Source organism: Lithobates pipiens, unplaced genomic scaffold, assembly GCF_037356315.1.
Source record: "Lithobates pipiens isolate NorthernLeopardFrog02 unplaced genomic scaffold, aLitPip1_a1.2 Scaffold_8, whole genome shotgun sequence".
Taxonomy (NCBI): domain Eukaryota; kingdom Metazoa; phylum Chordata; class Amphibia; order Anura; family Ranidae; genus Lithobates; species Lithobates pipiens.
In genome coordinates, this window is record NW_027507903.1 from 682138008 (window position 1) to 682164941 (window position 26934).

Genomic DNA, 26934 nt, shown 5'->3' on the forward strand with positions numbered 1-26934 from the left:
CATTACAGACATATGTGAGAGAAAAGTCCAACAACATTGTTATTACTTTGTTGAACTGAATGACAAAAGAGGGTGGGCAGTAGATATTTAAAGCAGAGGCCCTAGATACAAAAAAGGTGGGTTCTGCAATTTTTTATGTCACCCTGTATTTGTGCAGCAGTTTTTTAACCAGTTCCCGACCGGCACACGCCGATGTACGTCAGCAGAATGGCACGGGCAGGCATATTGGCATACAGGTACGTCCATTTTTATATGCCCCCCTGCCATCGCGTGCACGCCGCCAGCGGCGCACTCGCATGCCGGTCGGGACCCCCATGAGTCCAGTCGCGGGTCCCGCAGACTCGATCACCACGGGGCTACCCACGATCGTCTCACGGGGCAGCTGAATGGGGAAATGCCATTGTAAACAGCATCTCCCCGTTCTGTCTAGCAGCAAGTGACGCTGATCTCTGCTCCATGTGATTGGAGCAGAGATCAGTGTTCACTAACAAAGCCCAGCCACCCAAAGTTAGTAACACGCCCCTAGGAACACTTAACCCCTGCACTGCCACTCCCTGGTTAACCCCTTCATTGCCAGTGCCATTTACACAGGAATCACTGCATTTGTATAGCACTGATTGCTGTATAAATGACAATGGTCCCAAAAATGTGTCAAAAATGTCCGATGTGTCCGCCACAATGTCGCAGTCACAATAAAAAAAAATCGCTTATTGCCGCCATTACTAGTAAAAAAAAAAAATATTAATAAAAATGCCATTAAACTATCCCCTATTTTGTAAACGCTATAACTTTTGCGCAAACCAATCAATAATCGCTTATTGCAATTTTTTTACCAAAAATATGTAGAAGAATACGTATCAGCCTAAACTGAGGGAAAAAAAAAAATGTTAAATATATTTTTGGGGGATATTTATTATAACAAAAAGTAAAAAATAATGCGTTTTTTTCAAAATTGTCGCTCTATTTTTGTTTATAGCGCAAAAAATAAAAACCGCAGGGGTGATCAAATACCATCAAAAGATAGCTCTATTTGTGGGAAAAAAAGGACGTCAATTTTGTATGGGAGCCACGTCGCACGACCGCGCAATCGTCAGTTAAAGCGACGCAGTGCCAAATCGCAAAAAGTGGCCTGGTCTTAAGCCAGCAAAATGGTCCCGGTCTGCAAGTGGTTAACCACCTCAATACCCGACACTTAAACACCTTCCTGCCCAGACCAATTTTGAGCTTTCAGCGCTGTCGCACTTTGAATGGCAATTGCGCGGTCATGCTACACTGTACCCAATTGAAATTTTTATCATTTTTTTCCCACAAATAGAGCTTTCTTTTGGTGGTGACATTTATACAGAGATCAGAGTTAAAAATAGCCAACGATTACTGTATAAATGACACTGGCAGGGAAGGGGTTAACAAGTAAGTGGTGATCAAGGAGTTAAGTGTGTCCTAGGGAGGTGTTTTTAACTATGGGAGGAGGGGACTGACTGGGAGTACAGAGAGATCGCTGTTCCTGATCACTGGGAACAGCAGATCTCTCTCTACTTTCCTGACAGAACAGGTATCTCTTTATTTACTATGACAGATCCCCATTCCGGTGGCCAACAGACGTTGTGGCTGCCAACCACACGCATCGGCTCCAGCTTCGCTCTCAACCCCCCCCCCCCCCCCGAGCTTTTAAAGCGGCCGATGTACAGCTACCGTGATTCGCACAGCTGTGCCAACCTGCAAGCATTTAATGCAAAAAAAAGTAAATACATAACATGTTTTTTTTTGCAAAATATAAAAAAAGATGATGTTACACGAGTAAATAGATACCAAACATGTCATGCTTTAAAATTGCGCACGCGCGTGCAACCGTGACAAGCAACGTAATTTTATTAAATATCCATAGGCAACATTTTAAAAGCCTTCACAGGTTACCACTTTATGTAATGCAGAGGTGGTCTAGTGCTATAATTACTGCCCATGATCTTGCGTTCGAGGTGATACCTCACATGTTTGGGACGATCTCTGTTTAGTTGCAATGCCGGACTATTGCGCCTATTTGCCTTTGCGCACGCGCAAGGGGGAACGGGAGCACTTAAAGTGAGACTAAAGGTTCGTTTTTTATTTGTTTAAAAAAATAATGTCATACTTACCTCCACTGTGCAGCTTGTTTTGCACAGAGTGACCCTCCTTTGCGTCCATAGACATGAATGCTGCACTCGCCCCCACCCCCACCCCCCTGGCGCCAGTGCCATTGGATTTGATTGACAGCAACAGGAGCCAATGGCTGCGCTGCTATCAATCCATCCAATCAGGAACCAAGACACCGGTTTTTGCTGGTGTGCTTGTTCCCCCGGGCGAGATAGAGGGGGTACAGGTAAATAAAATGGGGGCTCAGGGGGGCTGCAGCATTACAGGAGGTTTTTTCAGCTTAATGCATAGAATGCATTGAGCTGAAAAACCTTGAGTGTGTACTACCCCTTTCATTTTTTTTTTTATTATACATTTTTTTTCTTTTCTTTTATTATACATTTTTTTTCTTTTCTTTTATTATATATTTTTTTCTTTTCTTTTATTATACATTTTTTTTTCTTTTCTTTTATTATACATTTTTTTTCTTTTCTTTTATTATACCTTTTTTTTTTCATACTGTTGCTTTAAATATTTTTTTCATCACTTGTATTGCTGTTACAAGGAATGTAAAAACCCTTGTGATGGTACTAGGCAGTGACTGGTACTCTTTATGGAGAGATCTGGGGTCTAATGCCGCGTACACACGACCAGACTTTTTGACAGAAAGGTCCGACGGAACGAGTCCCTCGGACAATTCGATCGTGTGTGGGCTCCATCGGACCTTTGCTTGCCAAAAATCCGGTGGACTTTAGAAATAGAACATGTTTTACATTTTTCCACCGGAACTCCGCTGGAGCGAGAAATCCGATTGTGTGTATGCTAGTCCGACGGACAAAAACCGACGCTAGGGCAGCTATTGGCTACTGGCTATGAACTTCCTTATTCCAGTCCGGTCGTACGTCATCACGTTCGAATTGCGTTGGACTTTGGTGTGATTGTGTGTGGCCAAGTCCGTTCATTCGGAAAGTCAGTCGGAACTCTACCGAAAGTCAGTCGGAAAGACCGTCGGACCTAGTCCCTCGAAAAGTCCGGTCGTGTGTAGAGACCACAAATCTCTCCTCTGCCCTTAAAAGCATTCAAAATACCAAGATCTGTGTGACTGGGCCAACTCAATATCGAACCCTACGGACTAAGACTTAGGTACCATTAAAGTTCATGTGCGTGTAAAGGCAGGCATCCCAATACTTGTGGTGAGCTGTGAGGCCAGAGATAAAAGTAGTCTATTTGTTACTACGATTACATTACACATTGTGTAAGTTTTAATTTCTCTTTTTATGGTGAACAATGAGGCCCTTGTTGTATAATTTTTGTTTTCGAGAAATGGTGATCACGCTGATGGAGGTCAAAGGAGGAGGGGGGGGGTTATTAATGAAGAAGGAACTTTATTACAACCAACCCTTCCTCTCATCTCACCATTACCAGGAGGACCTTCTGAGGGCTGAGACTGGACAAAGGGAGACTGGACAAAGGGAGAAGGCTTCAACCAGACCAACCACACCGTACACAGAGATCGCAGGTAACACACAAAGCTGGGGAACTAAGCTGAATAAGTTTGGTTGTCCTTGGAGTATGGATGAAGGTGAGAATAATCAGCAATCCTAATAATTCTTGATTCTGGTCAGTGCCCAACAACATTAAAGCCAGCAATCAGGCCAGGGCAGTCAGGGATCCAAAATGCTTAGAAGGAAGGTCACCACTGAGCTCAGCCACTGCTGGGATAGGAAAGGAGAGGAAACCGTGTAAAGACGGATTTTATATCAGGCAAGCTCATCCATGTGATGCTGGGGGGGGGGGGGGGTGCTCAATGTCTGCTTTGTCCTGGAAATAAGACGGGACGTAGGGAAGGAAACATTGGAAGTATTTCATCCAGGCTTCTTTGGCGGTGGAAAAGACCTGCAGGTATGACATTTGCCGATGAGCTCCCCCACCCGCGATCACTCCACAGAGAGGCAGAACGGGGATCTGCCTATGTAAACAAAGCAGATCCCCATTCTAACAGGGGAGGACACTGAGATTGTCTGTTCCTAGTAATCGGGTACAGCGATCTCTATGTTCTTCCTGTCAGCCCATTCCCCACACAGTTAGAACACGCTAGTAGGAAACACGTTTAACCCTTTGGTTGCCCCTGATGTTAACCCCTTAGTTTTGTTTTTTAATAAAGGAGTTTGGGTGTCTTTATTTCTAGGGTACAAAATTTTTTTGTAAATGAGTAGGGATACTATGTCCCCCATAATCATTTATGTAGGGGGGGTATTTGGGGACCCCTTTATTATTAAAGGGGGTTTCCAGATTCCTATAAGCCCCCTGCCTGCAGACCCCCACAACTGCTGGTCAGGGTTGTGAGGAAAAGTTCCTTGTAATCATCAACATGAATACATGGTGCTTTTTCAGGTAGGGTTCCCATTGGCAAGGCACCCGCCCCATGTTGACAACATGTGGCCTGGTATGGAGAAGGAGGAGGTCAGGAGGAGGGGGGAACATGATTCTTTCCCCCCCTTTTCTGGCTACATGTTCAGATTAAGGGTCTAGTATCAAATATTTATGGGAATCTCAATTTTGTTTCATTGTTGCTGTAGGATGTACTACAGCAACTGTGATATTTACAACAACAACAAAAAAGGGATGACAGGTCCTCTTGACAGAGAGATCTGGAGTCAAAAAGACCCCAAATATCTCCTTTACCTGTAAAAGCAAAAGGTCAAAAAAACAAAAAAAATTTCTTTTGCATTAAAAAATAAAAAAGTTTACTTCCACCCTGAACCAAAATTGACCTTGTGACGTTTTTCCGGTCCACCAAGGCCATATAAGGTGATCAAAGACAATCTAGTCTTTTATCACCTCTGCGACCATCGGGCCGCACCGTTGGATCGTTTCTTGGGCGAGTCGGGGGAAACGTTAAGCCCCCAGAAACAACAATGTGCGGCGGGAGGCGGGGGGAGGGTTATGTCCCCTTCCTGACACTTCTGAATGCTCATGAGCCGCTTGGAATGCTTTCAAGAGAAAGCCAGCTGCCAGCTTCAAAAAACAACACCAAGGTTATGGCTGATATCTTCAGCCATAATTATGGTAAACCACTTGCACTGTATATATACAGTATATGAATTGTGGTCGGCAAGTGATTAAACAGCTGATAAAATTGATTGCAGCAAAAGCCAACAATTATGTATGGAAGAAAAAAAAAGAAAAAAAAATGCATGAAAAAAAATTAAAATAAATAAAAAACACAAAGAGGTCTAAAGCAAAATTAAATTAAATTGACCGCGTCGACCTCAGATTTCTCATTTAACCCCCCTGGAGATAATGTATTCAGGGTAAATATCCATTTTGTTCCTATATGTGAAATTAGTGGTGCAATGTTCTTTTAATTTCTTTTGTGAAAAATAAGCCCTGCAATAAAAAATAAAAAAAAGTGCATTATATTTACACAATATTTTGAAAGGTTCTTCTGGTATAAATGTATTTGGTATGGATTCAATGACCCAAACTCTTGTCCCTCGATGCCTATGTCAGTTTTACTCTGTTCAAAGAACCTCTGGCGCTCACCCAACCTGGCCCATGGGGTTCTGATGGTAAGTCCCACATATAAAAGACAAGTCAAGGAACAAGTCAAGCAACACACTACACATTCAGAAGAACAGCTATAGAAAGAGGACATGGAAAATGATGTACCATAACCAAGAAAGACCTTCTACCCATGAGTGATGACATTTTTTCTTTCTACGCTGAAGAACATCTATTGAGTTCCCAAACATGTCCCCCACCGACTGATACAAGGTTTAGTACCCTTAGTAATTTTGCTAGGTGCTACTTTTAATGTTGGGTGCCTACGGTAAGCAAATGTGGGTTTTGAAGGGCGGATAGGTCCCAAATATGGATCCTGACAGAACATGGACCAACGTTTGGATAGCATTTTATCCATATTATGGAATTTGTGATGAAATTGGGTTAAATCCTTGTCCTGTCTTTACTGACATCCTTCTCTTTCACTGCTGGAACCAGGTATGTTAGATATGACTTTTCACCCACTTCAGGGGAGTAACCTTTTTCGAGACACTTTAGTCTTTAATTCCTGGCTTTGTATGATAGAGTCTTCCTGCAAGGTTGAGTTATTTCTAAGCCTGAAAAACAAGATCTTCGGAATGTTTCCGATCAACCTAAGAAGATGACAATCGGTGGAATGCAGGTATGAATTTCTTGTGGCGGGCTTGAAATGGTCCTTTTGAGATGACGGTATGCCCTTTGAAGCTTCATGCTAGATCTAGCGATACAAGAGAGGTGACATTACTGACATATGTGAGAGAAAAGTCCAACAACATTGTTATTACTTTGTTGAACTGAATTACAAAAGAGGGTGGACAGTCCATCATAACTATATCATCTACAGTATATAGCAGAGGCCCTAGATACAAAAAAGGTGGGTTCTGCAATTTGTGCAGCAGTTATTTAACCAGATGTACGTCGGCAGAATGGCACGGGCAGACATATTGGCGTACAAGTACGTCCATTTTTATATGCCCCCCTGCCATCCCGTGCGCGCCGCTAGCAGCGCACTCGCATGCCAGTCGGGACCCGTCCCGGGTCCCGCTGACTCGATCGCTGACTCGATCGCAGTGGAGATACCCACGATCGTCTCACGGGGCGGCTGAATGGGGAGATGCCGTTGTAAACAGCATCTCCCCGTTCTGCCTAGCAACAAGTGACGCTGATCTCTGCTCCATGTGATTGGAGCAGAGATCAGTGTTCACTAACAAAGCCCAGTCCCCCATAGTTAGTAACACGCCCCTAGGACACACTTAACCCCTACACTGCCACCCCCTGGTTAACCCCTTCACTGCCAGTGTCATTTACACAGGAATCACTGCATTTGTATAGCACTGATTGCTGTATAAATGACAATGGTCCCAAAAATGTGTCAAAAATGTCTGATGTGTCCGCCATAATGTCGCAGTCACAATAAAAAAAATCGTTGATTGCCGCCATTACTAGTAAAAAAAAAATATTAATAAAAATGCCATAAAACTATCCCCTATTTTGTAAACGCTATAACTTTTGCGCAAACCAATCAATAATTGCTTATTGCGATTTTTTTACCAAAAATATGTAGAAGAATACGTATCAGCCTAAACTGAGGGAAAAAAAAGGTTTTTTTATATATTTTTGGGGGATATTTATTATAACAAAAAGTAAAAAATAATTCGTTTTTTTCAAAATTGTCGCTCTATTTTTGTTTATAGCGCAAAAAATAAAAACCGCAGTGGTGATCAAATACCACCAAAAGAAAGCTCTATTTGTGGGGAAAAAAGGACATCAATTTTGTATGGGAGCCACGTCGCACGACCGCGCAATTGTAAGTTAAAGCGACGCAGTGCCGAATCGCAAAAAGTGGCCTGGTCTTAAGCCAGCAAAATAGTCCCGGTCTGAAAGTGGTTAACCACCTCAATACCAGGCACTTAAACACCTTCCTGCCCAGACCAATTTTGAGCTTTCAGCGCTGTCGCACTTTGAATGGCAATTGCGCGGTCATGCTACACTGTACCCAAATGAAATTTTTATAATTTTTTTCCCACAAATAGAGCTTTCTTTTGGTGGTGACATTTATACAGCGATCAGAGTTAAAAATAGCCACCGATTACTGTATAAATGACACTGGCAGGGAAGGGGTTAACAAGTTAGTGGTGATCAAGGAGTTAAGTGTGTCCTAGGGAGGTGTTTTTAACTATGGGAGGAGGGAACTGACTGGGAGTACAGAGAGATCGCTGTTCCTGATCACTGGGAACAGCAGATCTCTCTCTACTTCCTGACAGAACAGGTATCTCTTTGTTTACTATGACAGATCCCCATTCTGGTGGCCAGCAGACGTTGTGGCCACCAGCCACACGCATCGGCTCCAGCTTCGCTCGCAACCCCCCCCCCCCCCCCCCAGAGCTCTTAAAGCGGCCGATGTACAGCTACAGTGATTCGTGCAGCTGCCAACCTGCAAGCATTTAATGCAAAAAAAACTAAATACATAACATGTTTTTTTTTTGCAAAATATAAAAAAGATGATGTTACACGAGTAAATAGATACCAAACATGTCATGCTTTAAAATTGCGCACGCTCGTGCAACTGTGACAAGCAACGTAATTTTATTAAATATCCATAGGCAACATTTTAAAAGCCTTCACAGGTTACCACTTTATGTAATGCAGAGGTGGTCTAGTGCTATAATTACTGCCCATGATCTTGCGTTCGAGGTGATACCTCACATGTGTGGGACGATCTCTGTTTAGTTGCAATGCGGGACCGATGTGCCTATTTGCCTTTGTGCATGCGCAAGGGGGAACTGGAGCACTTAAAGTGAGACTAAAGGTTCGTTTTTTTTTTTTTTTTTAAATAATGTCATACTTACCTCCACTGTGCAGCTTGTTTTGCACAGAGTGGCCCCCGACCCTCCTCTTCTGGGGTCCCACGGCGGCTCTTGCGGCTCCTCCCCTCATCAGATAATCCCCTCGGAGAAGCGCTTTCCCAAGGGGGATACCTTGCGGGTGCATTCCCGAGTCCAGCATTTGCGTCCATAGACACGAATGCTGGACTCGCCCCCACCCCCCTGGCGCCAGTGTCATTGGATTTGATTGACAGCAACAGGAGCCAATGGCTGCGCTGCTATCAATCCATCCAATCAGGAACCAAGACACCGGTTTTTGCTGGTGTGCTTGTTCCCCCGGGCGAGATAGAGGGGGTACAGGTAAGTAAAATGGGGGCTCAGGGGGGCTGCAGCATTACAGGAGGTTTTTTCAGCTTAATGCATAGAATGCATTGAGCTGAAAAACCTTGAGGGTTTACTACCCCTTTCATTTTTTTTATTATACATTTTTTTTTTCTTTTATTATACTTTTTTTTCATACTGTTGCTTTAAATATTTTTTTCATCACTTGTATTGCTGTTACAAGGAATGTAAAAACCCTTGTGATGGTACTAGGCAGTGACTGGTACTCTTTATGGAGAGATCTGGGGTCTAATGCCTCGTACACATGACCGGACTTTTTGACAGCAAAGGTCCGACGGAACGAGTCCGTCGGACAATTCGATCGTGTGTGTGGGCTCCATCGGACCTTTGCTTGCCAAAAATCCGGGGGACTTTAGAAATAGAACATGTTTTAAATTTTTCCACCGGAACTCCGCCGGACCGAGAAATCCATTCGTGTGTATGCTAGTCCGACGGACAAAAAACGATGCTAGGGCAGCTATTGCCTACTGGCTATGAACTTCCTTATCCTAGTCTGGTCGTACGTCATCACGTTCGAATTCCATCGGACTTTGGTGTGATTGTGTGTGGCCAAGTCCGTTCATTCAGAAAGTCCGTCGGAACTCTGCCAAAAGTCCGTCGGAAAGACCGTCGGACCTAGTCTCCTCTGCCCTTAAAAGCATTCAAAATACCAAGATCTGTGTGACTGGGCCAACTCAATATCGAACCCTACGGACTAAGACTGAGATACCATTAAAGTTCATGTGCGTGTAAAGGCAGGCGTCCCAATACTTGTGGTGAGCTGTGTAATTGAGAGACCAGAGATAAAAGTAGTCTATTTGTTACTACAATTACAGTACACATTGTGTAAGTTTTAATTTCTCTTTTTATGGTGAACAATGAGGCCCTTGTTGTATAATTTTTGTTTTCGAGAAATGGTGATCACGCTGATGGAGGTCAAAGGAGGGGGGGGGGGGGGGGTTATTAATGAGGAAGGAACTTTATAACACCCTTCCATCCTCTCATCTCACCATTACCAGGAGGACCTTCTGAGGGCTGAGACTGGACAAAGGGAGACTGGACAAAGGGAGAAGGCTTCAACCAGACCAACCACACCGTACACAGAGATCGCAGGTAAAACACAAAGCTGGGGAACTAAGCTGAATAAGTTTGGTTGTCCTTGGAGTACGGATGAAGGTGAGAATAATCAGCAATTCTAATAATTCTTGATTCTGGTCAGTGCCCAGCAACATTAAAGCCAGAAGTCAGGCCAGGGCAGTCAGGAATCCAAAACGCTTAGAAGGAAGGTCACCACTGAGCTCAGCCACTGCTGGGATAGGAGAGGAGAGGAAACCGTGTAAAGACGGATTTTATATCAGGCAAGCTCATCCATGTGATGCTGGGGGGGGGGGGGAGGGGTGCTCAATGTCTGCTTTGTCCTGGAAATAAGACGGGACGTAGGGAAGGAAACATTGGGAGTATTTCATCCAGGCTTCTTTGGCGGTGGAAAAGACCTGCAGGTATGACATTTGCATTACACAATATATTTACAAATGACGCAGGGCTTTTTAAACCCCCGGGGGCCCCTTGTCTGCATGGACCAGTTTATGGAAAATTTAAATATAGCCTTTATTGTAGAGAATAGATAGATCCAGTCTCACCAGTCCCTGTCCTTACCATTTGTGTATATAGAGTTGTGGGAGGAAACCAAGCAAGATTCCGATGCTGGTTGCAGTATGATAAGGAAAACATAAGAAACCACCAATCAGATAATAGACCCCAACCACTCCCTCCCCATCCCTGCCTTCTATGTTCAGACAGTAATAGAGGTTCAATTAAAGAGAGACAGTCTGAAGGCAAGCACCTTCTCTCTCTAGAAAACTCATAAGGGTCCATCCATAAAGGTTTTCCCACAGCGTTTTCCAAGGACTCACACATTGTTTTGATTGGATTTAACCACTTAGAGACCGCCCACCGCACGTATACGGCGTCAGAGCGGCTCTATTGCACGAAAAACAAAGTGCCTGTACATTGTTTTGTGCACAAGCTACTGTGGGCGCTCACTGCATGGTGGGGGAGCCAATGAGATCCCCCACCCACGATCAGTCCACAGAGAGGCAGAACGGGGATCTGCCTATGTAAACAAAGCAGATCCCCATTGTGACAGGGGAGGACACTGAGATTGTCTGTTCCTTGTAATCGGGTACAGCGATCTCTATCTTCTTCCTGTCAGCCAATTCCCCACACAGTTAGAACACGCTAGTAGGAAACATGTTTAACCCTTTGGTTGCCCCTGATGTTAACCCCTTCGTTTTGTTTTTTAATAAAGGAGTTTGGGTGTCTTTATTTCTAGGGTACAAAATTTTTTGTAAATGAGTAAGGATACTATGTCCCCCATAATAATTTATGTAGGGGGGTATTTGGGGACCCCTTTATTATTAATGGGGGTTTCCAGATTCCTATAAGCCCCCTGCCTGCAGACCGCCACAACTGCTGGTCAGGATTGTGAGGAAAAGTTCCTTGTAATCATCAACATGAATACATGGTGCTTTTTCAGGTAGGGTTCCCATTGGCAAGGCACCTGCCCCATGTTGAGAACATGTGGCCTGGTATGGAGAAGGAGGAGGTCAGGAGGAGGGGGGTACATGATTATTCCCCCCCCCTTTTCTGGCCAGATAGGCTACATGTTCAGATTAAGGGTCTAGTATCAAATATTTATGGGAATCTCAATTTTGTTTCATTGTTGCTGTAGGATGTACTACAGCAACTGTGACATTTAAAGCAACAACAAAAAAGGGATGACAGGTCCTCTTGACAGAGAAATCTGGAGTCAAAAAGACCCCAAATATCTCCTTTACCTTTAAAAGCAAAAGGTCCAAAAACCAAAAAAATTATCTTTTGCATTAAAAAAAAAAAAAAGTTTACTTCCACCCTGAACCAAAATTGACCTTGTGACGTTGTTCCGGTCCTCCAAGCCCATAGGAGGTGATCTAAGACAATCTTGTCTTTTATCGCCTCTGTGACCATCGGGCCGCACCGTTGGATCGTTTCTTGGGCGAGTCGTGGAAACGTTAAGCCCCCAGAAACAACAATGTGCGGTGGGAGGCGGGGGGGGTGTCCCCTTCCTGACACTTCTGAAAGCTCATGAGCCGCTTGGAATGCTTTCAAGAGAAAGCCAGCCAACAGCTTCAAAAAACAATACCAAAGGTTATGGCTGATATCTTCAGCCATAATTATGGTAAACCACTTGCACTGTATATATACAGTATATGAATTGTGGTCGGCAAGTGATTAAACAGCTGATAAAATTGATTGCAGCAAAAGCCAACAATTATGTATGGAAGAAAAAAAAAGAAAAAATGTATAAAAAAAGAAAAATAAATAAAAACCACAAAGAGGATTAAAGCAACATTTAATTAAATTGAACGTGCTGACCTCAGTTTTTTCATTTAATCCCCCTGGAGATAATGTATTCAGGGTAAATATCCATTATGTTCTTACATGTGAAATTAGTAGTGCAATGTTCTTTTAATTTCTTTTGTGAAAAATAAGCCCCACAATAAAAAATAAAAATAAAAAAAAGTGATTATATTTATGTAGCACTAAACGCCAAAGGAGCTGCTGGTTTGATTTGGGCTTACCGTTACCTCACCTGCTTGCTTCTCCGTCTTGGGGATCCCGTGGTAAATGGCCCAAAGAATGTTGAAACTGACACTGAATCCTCTTTTGGGTTATTTATTTAGAAAAAAACAATGTCTCTTAATGGAGGGTAGAGGGTTAGGAGTGAGTTCAGGCACTTAAATTGCAAGGTGAAAGTATTAAGAGAATCCAGAGAATAAAACTGCTCCATAACTGGGTTCAACAACCCCCGGATAGACCTCTCTCACTAGGCCTAGCAGCCGGTGGGATGCTCGGTAAAGTCTCTGCCACAGACTTGTGAGCGTTACTGAGGGATGTGGATAAATTTAAAGAACTGATATATACGGTACCAGTTTCTCTCAGCCGATCCGGCGATACCGTATGAGTGTTGATCCAGGTTGCGTCCTTCAACTAAGCCTCCAGGTTCCTTCAGAGAAACCAGCCTTGCGCACGGTCTTCTCCCTAAAGAGTCAGTTGCTGGGCCTCTCCCTTCTGATGAGACGGCACCAGACCATCCCTGGAGCAGTAGGCCCAGAAATTCACTCGGGCCTATCCCTTCAGTTGTGTCGCCTTGGGTCAGCCAGCCCCGAGACACAGGATGCATAGTTCCGCACCCCAGGCCAGGTGGGCCATGGGACTGGGTCAGAAGGACCACCAGAACCAAACAGACAGAAAGTAAATTCCCCGCCAACATGGCGTCGGTACCTTAAATACCACCCCCCAGAATGTACAGCAGGAAAACACTCCCACTGGGCTGGTTCAGAGAAATAAGTGGCATTCAATGCATCCAGCTAGACTGCGTTTCTACGGCGTTGACAGCGACACCTGCGGTCAAGGAGAACCCAGTGCAACCCAGCTGGACTGGCACTGAAACCAGAAATTTAGAGAAATAATCCCGAAGCCCAACTGTGGCTTCAGGCAACTTATCTTTACAAAAACAATAGCGCCTGCTCGTCAGGAGCCAGCGCTACATTTACATTTACTTCTGGCATAAGTGTATTTGGTATGGATTCAATGACCCAAACTCTTGTCCCTCGATGGCTATGCCAGTTTTACTCTGTTCAATGAACCTCTGGCGCTCACCCAACCTGGCCCATAGGGTTCTGATGGTAAGTCCCACATATAAAAGACAAGTCAAGGAACAAGTCAAGCAATACACTACACATTCAGAAGAACAGCTATAGAAAGATGACATGGAAAATGATTTACCATAACCAAGAAAGACCTTCTACCCATGAGTGATGACATTTTTTCTCTCCACACTGAAGAACATCTATTGAGTTCCCAAACATGTCCCCCACCGACTGATACAAGGTTTAGTACCCTTAGTAATTTTACTGGGTGCTACTTTTAATTTTGGGTGCCCACGGTAAGCAAATGTGGGATTTGAAGGGAGGATAGGTCCCAAATTTGGATCCTGACACAACATTGACCAACGTTTGGATAGCATTTTATCCATATTACGGAATTTGTCATGAAATCGGGTTAAATCCTTGTCCTGTCTTTACTGACATGCTTCTCTTTCACTGCTGGAACCAGGTATGTTAGATATGACTTTTCACCCACCTTTTTCGAGACACTTAATTCCTGACTTAATATGATAGAGTCTTCCTGCAAGGTTCAGTTATTTCTAAGCCTGCAAAACTAGATCTTCGGAATGTTTCCGATCCACCTAGGAAGATGACAATTGGTGGAATGCAGGTATGAATTTCTTGTGGCGGGCTTGAAATGGTCCTTTTGAGATGACGTTATGCCCTTGGAAGCCTCATTCTAGATCTAGCGATACCAGAGAGGTGACATTACAGACATATGTGAGAGAAAAGTCCAACAACGTTGTTATTACTTTGTTGAACTGAATGACAAAAGAGGGTGGACAGTTCATGATAACTATAACTATCAACTACAGTATATATTTAAAGCAGAGGCCCTAGAGACTAAAAAGGTGGGTTCTGCAATTTTTTATGTCGCACTGTATTTGTGCAGCAGTTTTTCAAAGGCAATTTTTTTTTGGGCAAAAAAACACACATTTTAAATTTTTTAACCACTTCAGCTCCGGAAGGATTTACCCACTTTCTGACCAGGCCATTTTTTTGCGATAAAGCATGGCGGCGATTTAACTGAAAATTGCGCGGTCGTGAGACACTGTACCCAAGTAAAATTTACGTCCTTTTTTTCCCCACAAATAGAGCTTTCTTTTGGTGGTATTTGATCACCTCTGCGGATTTTATTACACAGAGATCGCGGGGTAACACACAAAGCTGGGGAACTAAGATGAATATGTATACAAAGAATTACCGCTCTAAGGTAATGACTTCTCCCAAAACAGCTGTCTCCACAATCCCACAGGGTGCTGGCTCTGTTTGCAACAGAAACTGAAGTAGAAAAGATGTAGCTGGATAGCCGCACTCCGAATTATTCAACTTTATTTCAAAAATATAATTAAAATCATAGCATCTAGGCTGGTAAACAGACTAACTGCACAGCCGCTGACATGTTTCACACCGAACACAGTGCTTAGTCATAGCTATGACTATGACTAAGCAACGTGTTCGGTGTGAAACATGTCAGCGGCTGTGCAGTTAGTCTGTTTACCAACCTAGATGCTATGATTTTAATTATATTTTTGAAACAAAGTTGAATAATTCGGAGTGCGGCTATCCAGCTACATCTTTTCTACTTAAAGCGGAGGTCCACCCTAAAATGGACCTTCCGCTCATCGGAATCCTCCCCCCTCCGGCGCCACAATTGGCACCTTTCAGGGGGGAGGGGGGTGCAGTCACCTGGATAATCCAGGTAACTGCACCCACTTCCGGGATAGCTCTCTGCGGAAAGGGGCGTAGATTACGCCCCTTTCCGCAAGTGCCCGCCCCCTTCCGCAAGTGCCCCGCTGCCTGCTGGGAAACACACAGATCCCAGAGGCAGCGGGGACCGTCCTTATTGCGCAGCGCTACTCGCGCATGCGCAGTAGGGAACCGGGAAATGAAGCCGAAAGGCTCCATTTCCTGATTCCCATACCCAAGATGGCGGCGGCAGCACCCGAGTACCGATCTAGAGATCGGCTTCGGGTGCCGACATCGCGGGCGCGCTGGACAGGTAAGTGTCACTATTTTAAAAGTCAGCAGCTGCAGTATTTGTAGCTGCTGGCTTTTAAAAAAAAAAAAACACGGAGTCCCGGCGGACTCCCGCTTTAAGATGAATATGTGTGATTGTTCTGGATAAGGATAAAGACGAGAAAAATCAGCAATCCTAATAATTCTTGATTCTGATACCGATGTTAACCCCTTCCCTGCCAGTGTCATTGGTCGCCAAAAAGTGTCACTTGGGGGTCAGATTTGTACGTCGCAATGTCGCAGTTCCGCTAAAAACCGCTGATTGCCGCCATTACTAGTAAAAACAATAAAAAAATAATTAAGTCCATAACTCTATCCCCTATTTTGTAGACACTACAACTTTGTGCAAACCAATCAATATACGCTTATTACAATATTTTTTTTTAAGCAGATGAATAAATTTGTTTTTTTACATTTTTTTTTGGATATGTTTTATAGCAGAAGGTAAAAAATATTTTAATTTTTTTTCAAAACTGTCGTTTTTTTTTTGTGTGTTTATAGCGCAAAATATAAAAACTGCATCAAATACCACCAAAATAAAGCTCTTCGTGGGGAAAAAAGGACATAAATCTAATTTCAGTTCAGCGTCGCATGACCGCTCAATTGTCAGTTAAATTAACGCAGTGCCGTATAGCCAAAAACGACTTGTTCATGAAAGGGGTAAATCCTTTTTGGGCTGAAGTGGTTAAATAAAAAAAATACTGGAAATAGACCCCCATAGTCCTCTGTGATTCCAGTCTCATCATTGCTCCCGTTATGAAATATGAATATGAAAGTTTTGTAGGGATGTGCACTCTGGAAATTTCTGTTTTTGTTTCCGATGCATTTTTTTAAATGAAGAATTTCATTTCAGATGCTGTCATTAATCTAATCGATTCTTTTTTCGGAATTCGTTTCGCACCTTTGGCATTTGTTTTTGTTTCATTTGGATTAGCTGGTTGTTAAGGAGCGGGCAGCCGCCAAATCCTTAACAACCTTGACTCATCTGCTGTCAGCGAGATCCCCCTCTGACAGCAGAATAAAACAAAATAAGTGCAGCATTAAAAAAATTAAGGTTTTCCTTTTGACCGATGCTAGTTAGCATTTAGGATGCTGACCCTGGTACTAGCTCCTCCTCCGGCAGTTGTGGCTGGTGCTCCAAATTTTTTTTGGGGGGGGCGCAAACAAACTGAAAAATTCTGAAAAATGCTTGAAAAAGAAAACATCAATTGCAGCCTCACTGCGTAAAGAGGAGTCACCCACTGTTTCGGGGATACCATGGAACCTGAGGTTTTGACGTCTCTCTCTGTTTTCCAAGTCCTCTTGTTGCAATTGTAACTGGGTGGCAGAGAGTTTGAGATTATAGTTTTCCTCCTCTATGGCCTGCACATAGTTGAACATTTCATCAAATTTATGCTCCAGGGCATCAGTACGTTCCCTAATTTGATTAATTTCCCCCTGAAGTTCTGTAGAAATTTTGTTCACCTCTGCCACGATGCTCTGAGTGATTTGCTGGAGAAGCAGCTGAAACTGTCCAATTTTGCATCCAGAATGTCAGGGGTTAAAACCCCCTGAGAAGAGGTGATATCTGTGGTAGGGGGGTTGCACGGATCATCTATCCCCATCCTCATGTTGATTGGGACAAAGGCCTCTTTCCGACAACCCTGGCCAGTGGTTGTTGGGGTCTGTTGGAAGGGGGCTTATCGGAGCCCCCAGATCCCGCCCCCCTATGTGAATGGGTATTGGGTACATCGTACCCCTACCCATTCACCAAAAAATGACAACTTTTGACAACTTTTTTTGTCAAAAAGTAAAAACCACAAAAGACAGTTTTTGACAATTCCTATATCAAAAAAAAAAATAAAAATGCCCCGTGATGTCCATCCATCTTCAATCACGCCACCCGACGGACCCAAAAAATAGAAACAAAATGAAAAGCTCTGCCTCTATGGGAGGCCTCCCAGCGACTGCTGTCTTTTGGCTTTGACAGCTGTTATATAGGCAAGGGGAGGGCCACCCGGTAACGTAACCGAGTGACCCTGCCCCTTCTGACATCATGAGACATCATGTGACATCTCATGATGAGGGGGCGAGGTTATCCAGTTATATCAGCGGGTGGCCTCGCCCCTTGCTTATCTAACAGCTAAGCAAAAAGACAGCAGTCGCCGGGAGGCATCCCATGGAGTTTTTTTGTTTTCTCAATTTTTCGGGTCCAAAAGGCAGCATGATTGATGATGGATTTACATTGTGGGGCACATTTTTCTTTTTTTATAAAGGTACTGTCTTCTGTGGTTTTTACTTTTTGACACTTTTTTGGTGAATGGGTGGGTGTACAATGTACCCGATACCCAATCACATAAGGGGGCTTCCAGATTCTGATAAGCTCTGTGCCCGCAGACCCCGACAACCACCGGCCAGGGTGGTCGGGAAGAGGCCCCTGTCCCCATTAACATAGGGACAAGGTGCTTTGGAGTGGGGGTGCAAAGCCGCCCTGCCCCAAAGCACTCAACCCCCATGTTGAGGGCGAGCAAACTGGTATGGTTCAGGACGGGGAGGGCACTTGCTCACCCTCCCTATTCTAACCTGCCAGGATGCATGCTCGGATAAGGGTCTGTTATGGATTTTGGAGGGGACCCCAGGCCAATTTTTATTTCAATTTTGGCATGGAGTTCCCCTTAAAATCTGTACCAGACCCAAAGGGCCTAGTATGGACTGGGGGGGACCCCATGCCACTTTTTTCATCTATATTGCCGAGACCTAGCAATACATTACAGCCAAGAGCAAGTGTAAATTAATTTTTTTTTTCTATTAGAAATGTCATTATTGCTGCAGCATGTTCTATACATAGCACATATGCGCCACTTTACAGACAGACTAAGGGGACTCCCAGGCATGATATTTAAAGAAATATTTTATTTTTATTGTTTCACTTTAAGCATTATTAAAATCACCACTCTTGAAAAAAACTATAGTTTTAAAAACTTTTTTTTCAACTCATACATGTCCCCTGGGGCAGTACCCGGGTCCCCATATACTTTTTTATGACAATAACTTGCATATAAGCCTTTAACATTAGGACTTTTGATTTTTCATGTTCGTGCCCCATAGACTTTAACAGGGTTTGCATGTTCACTAGAAATTTTTGCCTGTTCGAGGTGTTCTGGTGTGAACCGAACAGGGGGGAGGTGTTTGGCCCAACCCTAATCCTGATATCTGTACTCCTAAAAGGAGGGGTCATCATATAGAGATCTCTATTATCCTGATAAGGCATGTTGGTGGTTGTCAGGCATCATGACTGAAATGGATCTACAATGCTGGGCAACATGACTGATGGTGGTTGCACAATGTGGGCCTTTTTTTCCCAGGCTGGTATGGATTTTATAGGAGAACCTCATGCAAAAAAAAAAAAAAAAAAAAAAGCATGAGGTCCACACCAGTCCCTTATCAGAGAATGGCAGGCCAGGAAAGGGGGGGGTGAGGGTGCCTTGCCAAGGGGGACCCCACTGGAAAAGCACCTTGTGCCAATATTGTTGAGGACAAGGGCCTCTTTCCCACAATACTGGCCGGTGGTTTTGGGGGTCTGTGGGCAGAGGGCTTATTAGAATCTGGAAGCCCCCTTTAATAAAAGGGGGGCTATCAGGACCTGGGTCACCTGCTGGTGACACGGTGGTTACCAGAGCTAAAGGGCACAGTTCCAGTGGCCAACAACAGGTGTCCCCCAGCAGATCCCAGTAAGTAGGCTCCATCTGATGCTGGCTGCTGTGAAGGTAAATAATCTCTTCCTTGACTTTTCTACAGTGCTTCAGTGTTAGCCTTATACCTCCCTTCTGATTATCTTGATCCCTGCCTTATCCTATATCCTGTTACCCCATCTCTGCTTCCCTTGTTCTCAGTCCTACTCATGCCCTGTTTATGAGAGCTTCAGCCCATTATATATAGTGTATTATAGTTAGGTTGTTGGTTTAGTTGCACTTCACTGTCAAGTTATTTTCAAAAAATGGATCACCTGATGGTGGCACTGTGGTTCCCAGAGCTGAAGGGCTCTGGGAACTGCCCACTGTTGGCAAACTGTTTGCCGGCTTTCTTGTGCATCATCTTTAGAAGAATTTTCCTTCTGGAACAACAAGCATGCAGACCAATTTGATTGCATATGGTCTGAGAACTGTTCCAGGGTCTTGGCAATCTTCTTATAGCCTAGGCCATCTTTATGTAGAGCAATACATTCTTTTTTTTTTCAGATCCTCAGAGAGTTCTTTGCCGGGAGTTGCCATGTTGAACTTCCAGTGACCAGTATGAGAGAGTGAGAGCAATAATACCAAATTTAACACACCTGCTCCCCATTCACACCTGAGACCTTGTAACACTAACGCTTCACATGATTCCGAGGAGGGAAAATGGCTAATTGGGCCCAATTTGGACATTTTCACATATGGGGTGTACTCACTTTTGTTGCCAGTGGTTTAGACATTAATGGCTGTGTGTTGAGTTATTATTTCTCATTCTTGTTTCTATTTTCTCAGGGAGATGGAGCTGAGTGTGCTGGTGTTGCTGTTGGTGGTCCCTGCATCTTTTGCACAAGAAGGTAGGTGGTAGAACCTGTGTACACTTACTGATAGTGGAAATCAGTCATATGTAATATTCCATCTACTCTGCTATTTCGAAAACTCCTCTGCTTTTCCATTTCTCCTTTATTTATAGATTTTCCACAGAGAAGAGCTTGACTTCTCCCCATCCCCCCACCCAACCCCAACCCCACCTATAGGATGTTCTGCTCACTGAATTACACCTCTTAAATCTCTGGGTTCCATTGGAGAGCTGGGGCTGGGTAAGGTCTGAGCCATTAACTGAATTTTCTGAGACCGCAATAAAACCTGGCAGGGGGTCTAATCCTTCTGCACTCTGTCCAAAAAAAAAAAAAAAAAAAAGAAGTTTTGCCTTTAGTTTTACTTTAAGGGTGGAGCTGTCATTGACACCCATGACATTTGTAGGACTTAAAGGGGTTGTAAAGGTTTGTTATTTATTTTCTAAATAGGTTCCTTTAAGCTAGTGCATTGTTGGTTCACTTATCTTTTCCTTCGATTTCCCTTCTAAATGTTTTTTTTCTTTGTTTTCTTTGTCTGAATTTCTCACTTCCTGTTCCTCCTCAGTAAGCTGTTCTGGCTGACTAAACACCGCTCAGATGATGGTGTGAAGTTTACTGAGGAGAAAAAGGAAGTGAGAAATTCAGACAAAGAAAAAAAACATTTGGAAGGGAAATCGAAGGAAAAAGTAAGTGAACCAACAATGCACTAGCTTAAAGGAACCTATTTAGAAAATAAAAAACAAACCTTTACAACCCCGCCCAGTAACCTGATCCCTTTTACCATGACCCCCCCCCCCTCCTCTCCAAACCCCTTAACAAACGACTGGACTAGGTTTTGGAGTAAATGGCCAGCCGGCCTTTCATTAATAAAATATAAATTTAAATAAATAACATATTTAAAAATTAACTTCAAACTTATTTCAAATGGGTCATGGGTGGGGGAAACAACAAACCACTGGTCACTGCTAACAACTTCTTTTGAACTTTAAACTTTAGGCCTCCAGTCCATAACCCCTGACTCGGAGGCGGTACCAAACCTTAACAGTGACCTTTTAACCCTTCCAGGTTAACCCCTCGTAACCTGGAAGTACCATAAACCACCCCATCCCATGTATGGGTACCGCATGTTCCATACATGTACCTCTCTCATCTCCTCTTCCAGCAACCCCAAAAACTGCCTAACTTGAGGACCAATTCCTTACCCCCTTTATCCTCTCCACTCAGGGCGGGTGGGTGGGAAACGCTTCCTCCTCCGCTCTGTGACTGACGTCACTTCCCCCTTCTCTCACTATACTTTTTGCCTGAGCGCCGTCCAGCCCCTCAGCTCCTCACACTTTTCTTAAAGCAGAGGTCCACCCTAAAGTGGACCTTCCGCTCATTGGAATCCTCCCCCCCTCCGGCGCCACAATTGGCACCTTTCAGGGGGGAGGGGGGTGCAGGTACCTGTACAGTACAGGTATCTGCACCCACTTCCGGCGTAGATTCTGCAGAACGTACGCCTCTTTCCGCAGAATCCACGCCCCTTTCCAAAAGTCCCCCGCTGCCTGCTGGGAAACACACGGATCCCAGAGACAGCGGGGACCATCCTTATTGCGCAGCGCAACTCGCGCATGCTCAGTAGGGAACCGGGAATTGAAGCCGAAAGGCTCCACTTCCTGATTCCCATACCCAAGATGGCGCCGGCAGCACCCGAGAGACGATCGAGAGATCGGCTTCGGGTGCCGACATCGCGGGCGCGCTGGACAGGTAAGTGTCACTATTTTAAAAGTCAGCAGCTGCAGTATTTGTAGCTGCTGGCTTTTAAAAAAAAACAAAACGGCGCACTCCCGGCGTACTCCCGGCGGACTCCCTCTTTAAAGGGCTAACTTTCAATCTCTTAAGGTGGCGACTGTGCAGTCCAGCATTGTCATGCCGTCCCTGCGCCCATTCCTTTTGTTTTTTGCTCCGGGACTCTCTTTTGCAGTATGTAGTGTGAGTGGAGTGATGGGTGGGTATAAAAATTTAGCAGTGGAGGTGGAGCTGTGGAAACATTGTGTGCCACCTTTTTAAGGCCAGAGCACTGGACAAAGGGTGCAACCTTTAAAGCGGGGCTCCACCGCCGTTTTATTTATTTTTTCTTGGCGGAAATGCTAAGGAGTACGTTTTATAATAGTTTAACTTACTTTTTCTTCTTTCTAAGTCTCCTGCTGCCGTTTTTCCGGATTGAAAATACTTTATAAAAACGTCTCCTGACGTTTTCCATCTTGCTTGTGGGCATGTGAAGCCCACAGGCATTCTCTTCCCGGGACACTGTGCTGCTGATGTCCCAGCATGCAGCGCCCGTTCAATCGCTGATCTCACGCATGCGCAGATGAATCAAATCGAGCGCTGACAGCAACTCAGGTTGCCATCACAACGGGCGGCGTCTTAGGAAGTCCTGCGAGAACTCGCGCCTGGGCGCCGCACAGACTCCTGGGAAATTGAAAAAACGATCCCAGGAGACAGTGCGGCCAACAGGAAGCGCAGACCTGCCTCTGAAGCCCCGCCCATATCCGCAGCCGCACCGCCCCTATCCGGAGACTCCAGGACCAGGAAATTGAAAAAGAAAAAAAGACAGAAGTTGCTAGCAGCAAGGTAAGGGGGATAGCCTGCAATTAGACCACAATACAATCCTAAAGGCATAGGAGTGGTAATTCGGGTGGAGCTCCGTGTTAAGACACAAAGCTAAATGTATCTTGCGGTTAACGCAGAAATGTGGCAGCTGAGGTCCAGCTGTAGAAATATTGTGCTGCAATCTTACAGAGCTCTTTGTAGGATGGTGGCATTTTACCATTGTATCTTTGTATCAATGATCTTTGCTGCAAGATTGTGCTACGTAATACTGACACATTTCCTTTTCTTGTCTTTACATGCTTGTCATTCATGGATTATTAAATTCCTACTAGGACTCTTAACATGTGTTCAAATGCAACCAGACAACTGGCGCCAAATCTGGAAAACCACAGCACGTTGCCCTATTAACACCACAGCCATAGAATCCAACTATAAATGATAAATGTGTTGGTATATGGTCCCCCCAAAGATTGGCTAAATTTGCCCCCACACTGTCTGGGAAATGTTTCTTTGACTGCCAAATGCCTGGGACCCTCTTCATGCATATGTGGTGGGGCTGCCTAAAAATTAAGACTTTCTGGAAGGGAGTCTACCCTAATAGTATATACCGTGCTAGGCAAGGGTATGCTCAAGTCACCAAATGAGGCTTTAATTAACCTAAAATGACTGGACTGTACTACTAGATAGTCTTGCCTCTTGACGTTTTAGTTTACTGCAGCCAGACAGACATTGGTAAAAGTGTGGTGGTCTACCACATCAACAATCGCCCAGATGAGACAGAAAATTATGTGGTACACGACCCAAGAAAAAATGGCTGAGGTACTGAACGACGGGACTTGAAAGTTTGAATAGGCTTGGTCCCCATGGATAGAGTTTTACCCTCCTACAGGCATTGATAGGTCCATGATATTACAGAAGAGAAATGGTACTGTTGGTCTCGCCTCATGGTCTTCATGCTGGACCTCTTCCTTGGTATTTTGATATCTTAAAAAAAAAAAACCTTTAGCCCCTGTACACACGGTCGACGATTTCGACAACCAAATCCGTCGGATCTTGTCCGAAACTGTTGCATACACACGGTCGGACTAAGTTGTCGAAAAATCCGATCATTCAGAATATGATGACGTAATTTCGTTACGATGGGACTACGTTCAGGCTAGTAGCCAATAGCTTTGATGTAGGAATTTGATCTGAGCATGCGTGGCACTTGGTCCGATCAAAATTCTCTACACATGATCTGAGTATGTCCGATCGAACCAGTTGGTCGGGAAATATTTCCAACATGTTGGAAAATTGGGTCCGACGGATATTCCGACTGAATCAGTCCGATGCATACCACACACAGTGGGATTATCCGACGACACGGTCCGATAGGACACATTCTGATGGATTCTCCGACCGTGTGTACAAGGGCTTAGAGTTTAAAACCACTTTTGATGAATGTGGAGCCAGTTTATATTCCTGATAGTGTTAGCAATCCTATACTTTACAAATTAGGTCTATAATTAATATTTTAGCTTAATTTTTGGAGATAATAATAATCTAAATAATCATAATCATCATCTTAACCACTTTCAGACCGGACCATTTTGCTGGCTTAAGGCAGAACGGGCAGATGCTGTTTACAACGGCATCTCTCAGCATCTCCCAGTTTTAGCCGCCCCGGCGATCGAGTCCGCGGGACCCGCGACCAGACTCACAGGGGTCCCGACCGACACGATGGCAGGGCGGCAAATTTAAAGGGACGTACAGGTACGCCCAGTTGCCTGCCCGGTGCCTTTCTGCCGACGTACATCGGCGTGCGCCGGTCGGGAAGTGGTTAATAATATTACTTATATTATTATTATTATTATTATTTTAAAAATAATAATGATTATTTAATATTATTAAATTATTATTCATTATTATTTATTAGTAATATTAGTAATATTATTAAATGAGAAGATGGAAAATGTAAGCTGCCAAAACACATTTGTTTTCTTTTCCTACACCATACTGGATCTTAAAACAACATGTCTATACACAAAATAAAAATTTATATAATGATCTTCTGATATATACAGTATGAGTGTATCTAATTATTTTTTTGTTGGGTTCTATCATCTATCAATAAATTCTGAGTTTATAGCATCTAAGCTTTGATGAGTTTTCTCCATTTCCTTCCCTAGACTTGGAGGGTAAAATGTTCGTCTTCCCCAAAGAAACCAACACCACTCATGTCATTCTAAGACCTACAATTACAAGACCATTGAAGGAAGTCAGCGTCTGTCTACGTTCCTACAGTGAACTTTCACGCCAGTATTCTCTCTTCTCTTTATCTACTCCAACATACAAAGATGCTTTTCTAATCAGGTTCCAGGCTCCAACCACCTATACGGTATACATAAACCGTGGAAGCATTGTTTTCAAGAGGGATTCAAAGCCTCCAGACTGGAGCCATACCTGTGTGACCTGGGACTCGAAAACTGGGGAAGTCCAACTTTGGGTGAATGGGAAAATCTCCACCAAAGGATACATTTCGGGAAAGTCTTCTATCGCAGTTAAAGCCAGCATTATTCTGGGACAGGAACAAGATTTTTTTGGTGCAGGTTTTAATGCTTCTCAGTCATTGGTTGGTGAAATAAGTGACGTCCATGTGTGGGATTATGTCCTGACTGCAGAAGACATCCAGACGGTCATATCTGGCGACCACCATGGAAATGTCATTAATTGGAAGTCTCTACTCTACGAAATGGAAGGGGGTGTTCTTCTCCAGCCTACAAATTTACGTAAGTCTGTCATCGTATCTATATACACTTTAATTATTAACATCCCCCATTTTAAGTACAGAATTACACTGAAAAGTATGATTTATTTGTTTTGCACATCAACAGTGAAAAATAACACAACAAGGAATCCATGTTCTGATGGAGTCATTAAACCCAAAAAGTCGCCCTGGGACTTTAAATGAGGTGCATGTGATTAGCCAGTCACAAGACACAAGAAAATACAGTATCAAAGTTTATTAAACGTTGTCATACATATATGAACAACAAACAATTGCCAAGCCGGTCAGCTGATACATACAGCATAAAACAATATCATTGCGCTTGTAGCACTGACCCCCGAAGGAGCTGCTGGTTTGATTTGGGCTTACCGTTACCTCCTTGTTTGCTTCTCCGACTAGGGGTTCCCGTGGTAGATGGCCCAAAGAAATGTGGAAACTGACACTGAATCTTTTTTTGTGTTATTTATTTAGAACAGAAACAGAGTCTTTCGATAAGGGTAGAAGGTTAGGAATGAGTTCAGGTACTTGTATTGCAAAAAACGGAAGTCTCTTATAGGAAAATCCAGGGAATAGCAACCGTTTCACAGCTGGATTTTACAACCCCCGGATAGACCTCCTCTCACTAGGCCTAGCAGCCAGTAGGGTGCTTGGTAACGTCTCTGCCACAGACTTATGATGTACACTTGAGCGTTACTGTGGGACACATTTAAAGAGCTATCATACGGTACCAGTATCTCTCAGCCGATCCGGTGATACCGTATGAGTGTTGATCCAGGTTGCGTCCTTCAACGAAGCCTCCAGGCTCCTTCAGAGAAGCCATCCTTGCACACGGCCTTCTCCTGAAGAGTCCTCCCCTGGGGTTTTCCAGTTGCTGGGCCTCTCCCTTCAGATGAGATGCACCAGACCACCTTTGAATCAATAGGCCCTGAAATCCATTCAGGCCTGTCCCTGCAGTTGCGTTGCCTTGGGCCAGCCAGCCAGCCCTGAGACTCGGAATGCATGGTTCTGCACCCCAGGCCAGGAGGGCCATAGGGATGGGTCAGGAGGACCACCAGAACTGAACAGACAGAAAATAATCTCTGGAACCCCAAAGCATAGGCACCTTAAATACCACCCAACAGAATGCACAACAGGAGAACACTCCCACTGGGCTGGTTCCGAGGGAATCAGTGGCATTCAATACACCCAGCTAGACTGTGTTTCTAACCTTGCCAGCGGTGACAGCAACACCTGCGGTCAAGGAGAACCCAGTGCAACCTAGTTGGACTGGTACTGAAACGGCTGAAAGCCGTTCGGCTGTTGTGCCGGAGGAGCGGGAGGGGACGCCCCCCCCTCCCACCACCTCTCGCCGCTGTTACCGGTGCTCCCGCTCGATCGGGAGCACCGATTCAAAATCCGACGCCTCCGGCTGTTGGGGAGGAACTGGAA

General features: G+C 44.2%; 1 protein-coding gene across 1 annotated transcript; it reads left to right on the forward strand.

Moving 5' to 3' along the window:
- Window positions 1–3529: 3529 nt before the first annotated feature.
- Window positions 3530–25689, forward strand: LOC143962538 (C-reactive protein-like). Its single transcript, XM_077471810.1, has 4 exons — window positions 3530–3628; window positions 9878–9971; window positions 20086–20147; window positions 24908–25689. Exons 3-4 carry the CDS (start codon window positions 20090–20092, stop codon window positions 25687–25689), a joined length of 840 nt encoding a protein of 279 aa, XP_077327936.1. The 5' UTR covers window positions 3530–3628; window positions 9878–9971; window positions 20086–20089.
- Window positions 25690–26934: the final 1245 nt, after the last annotated feature.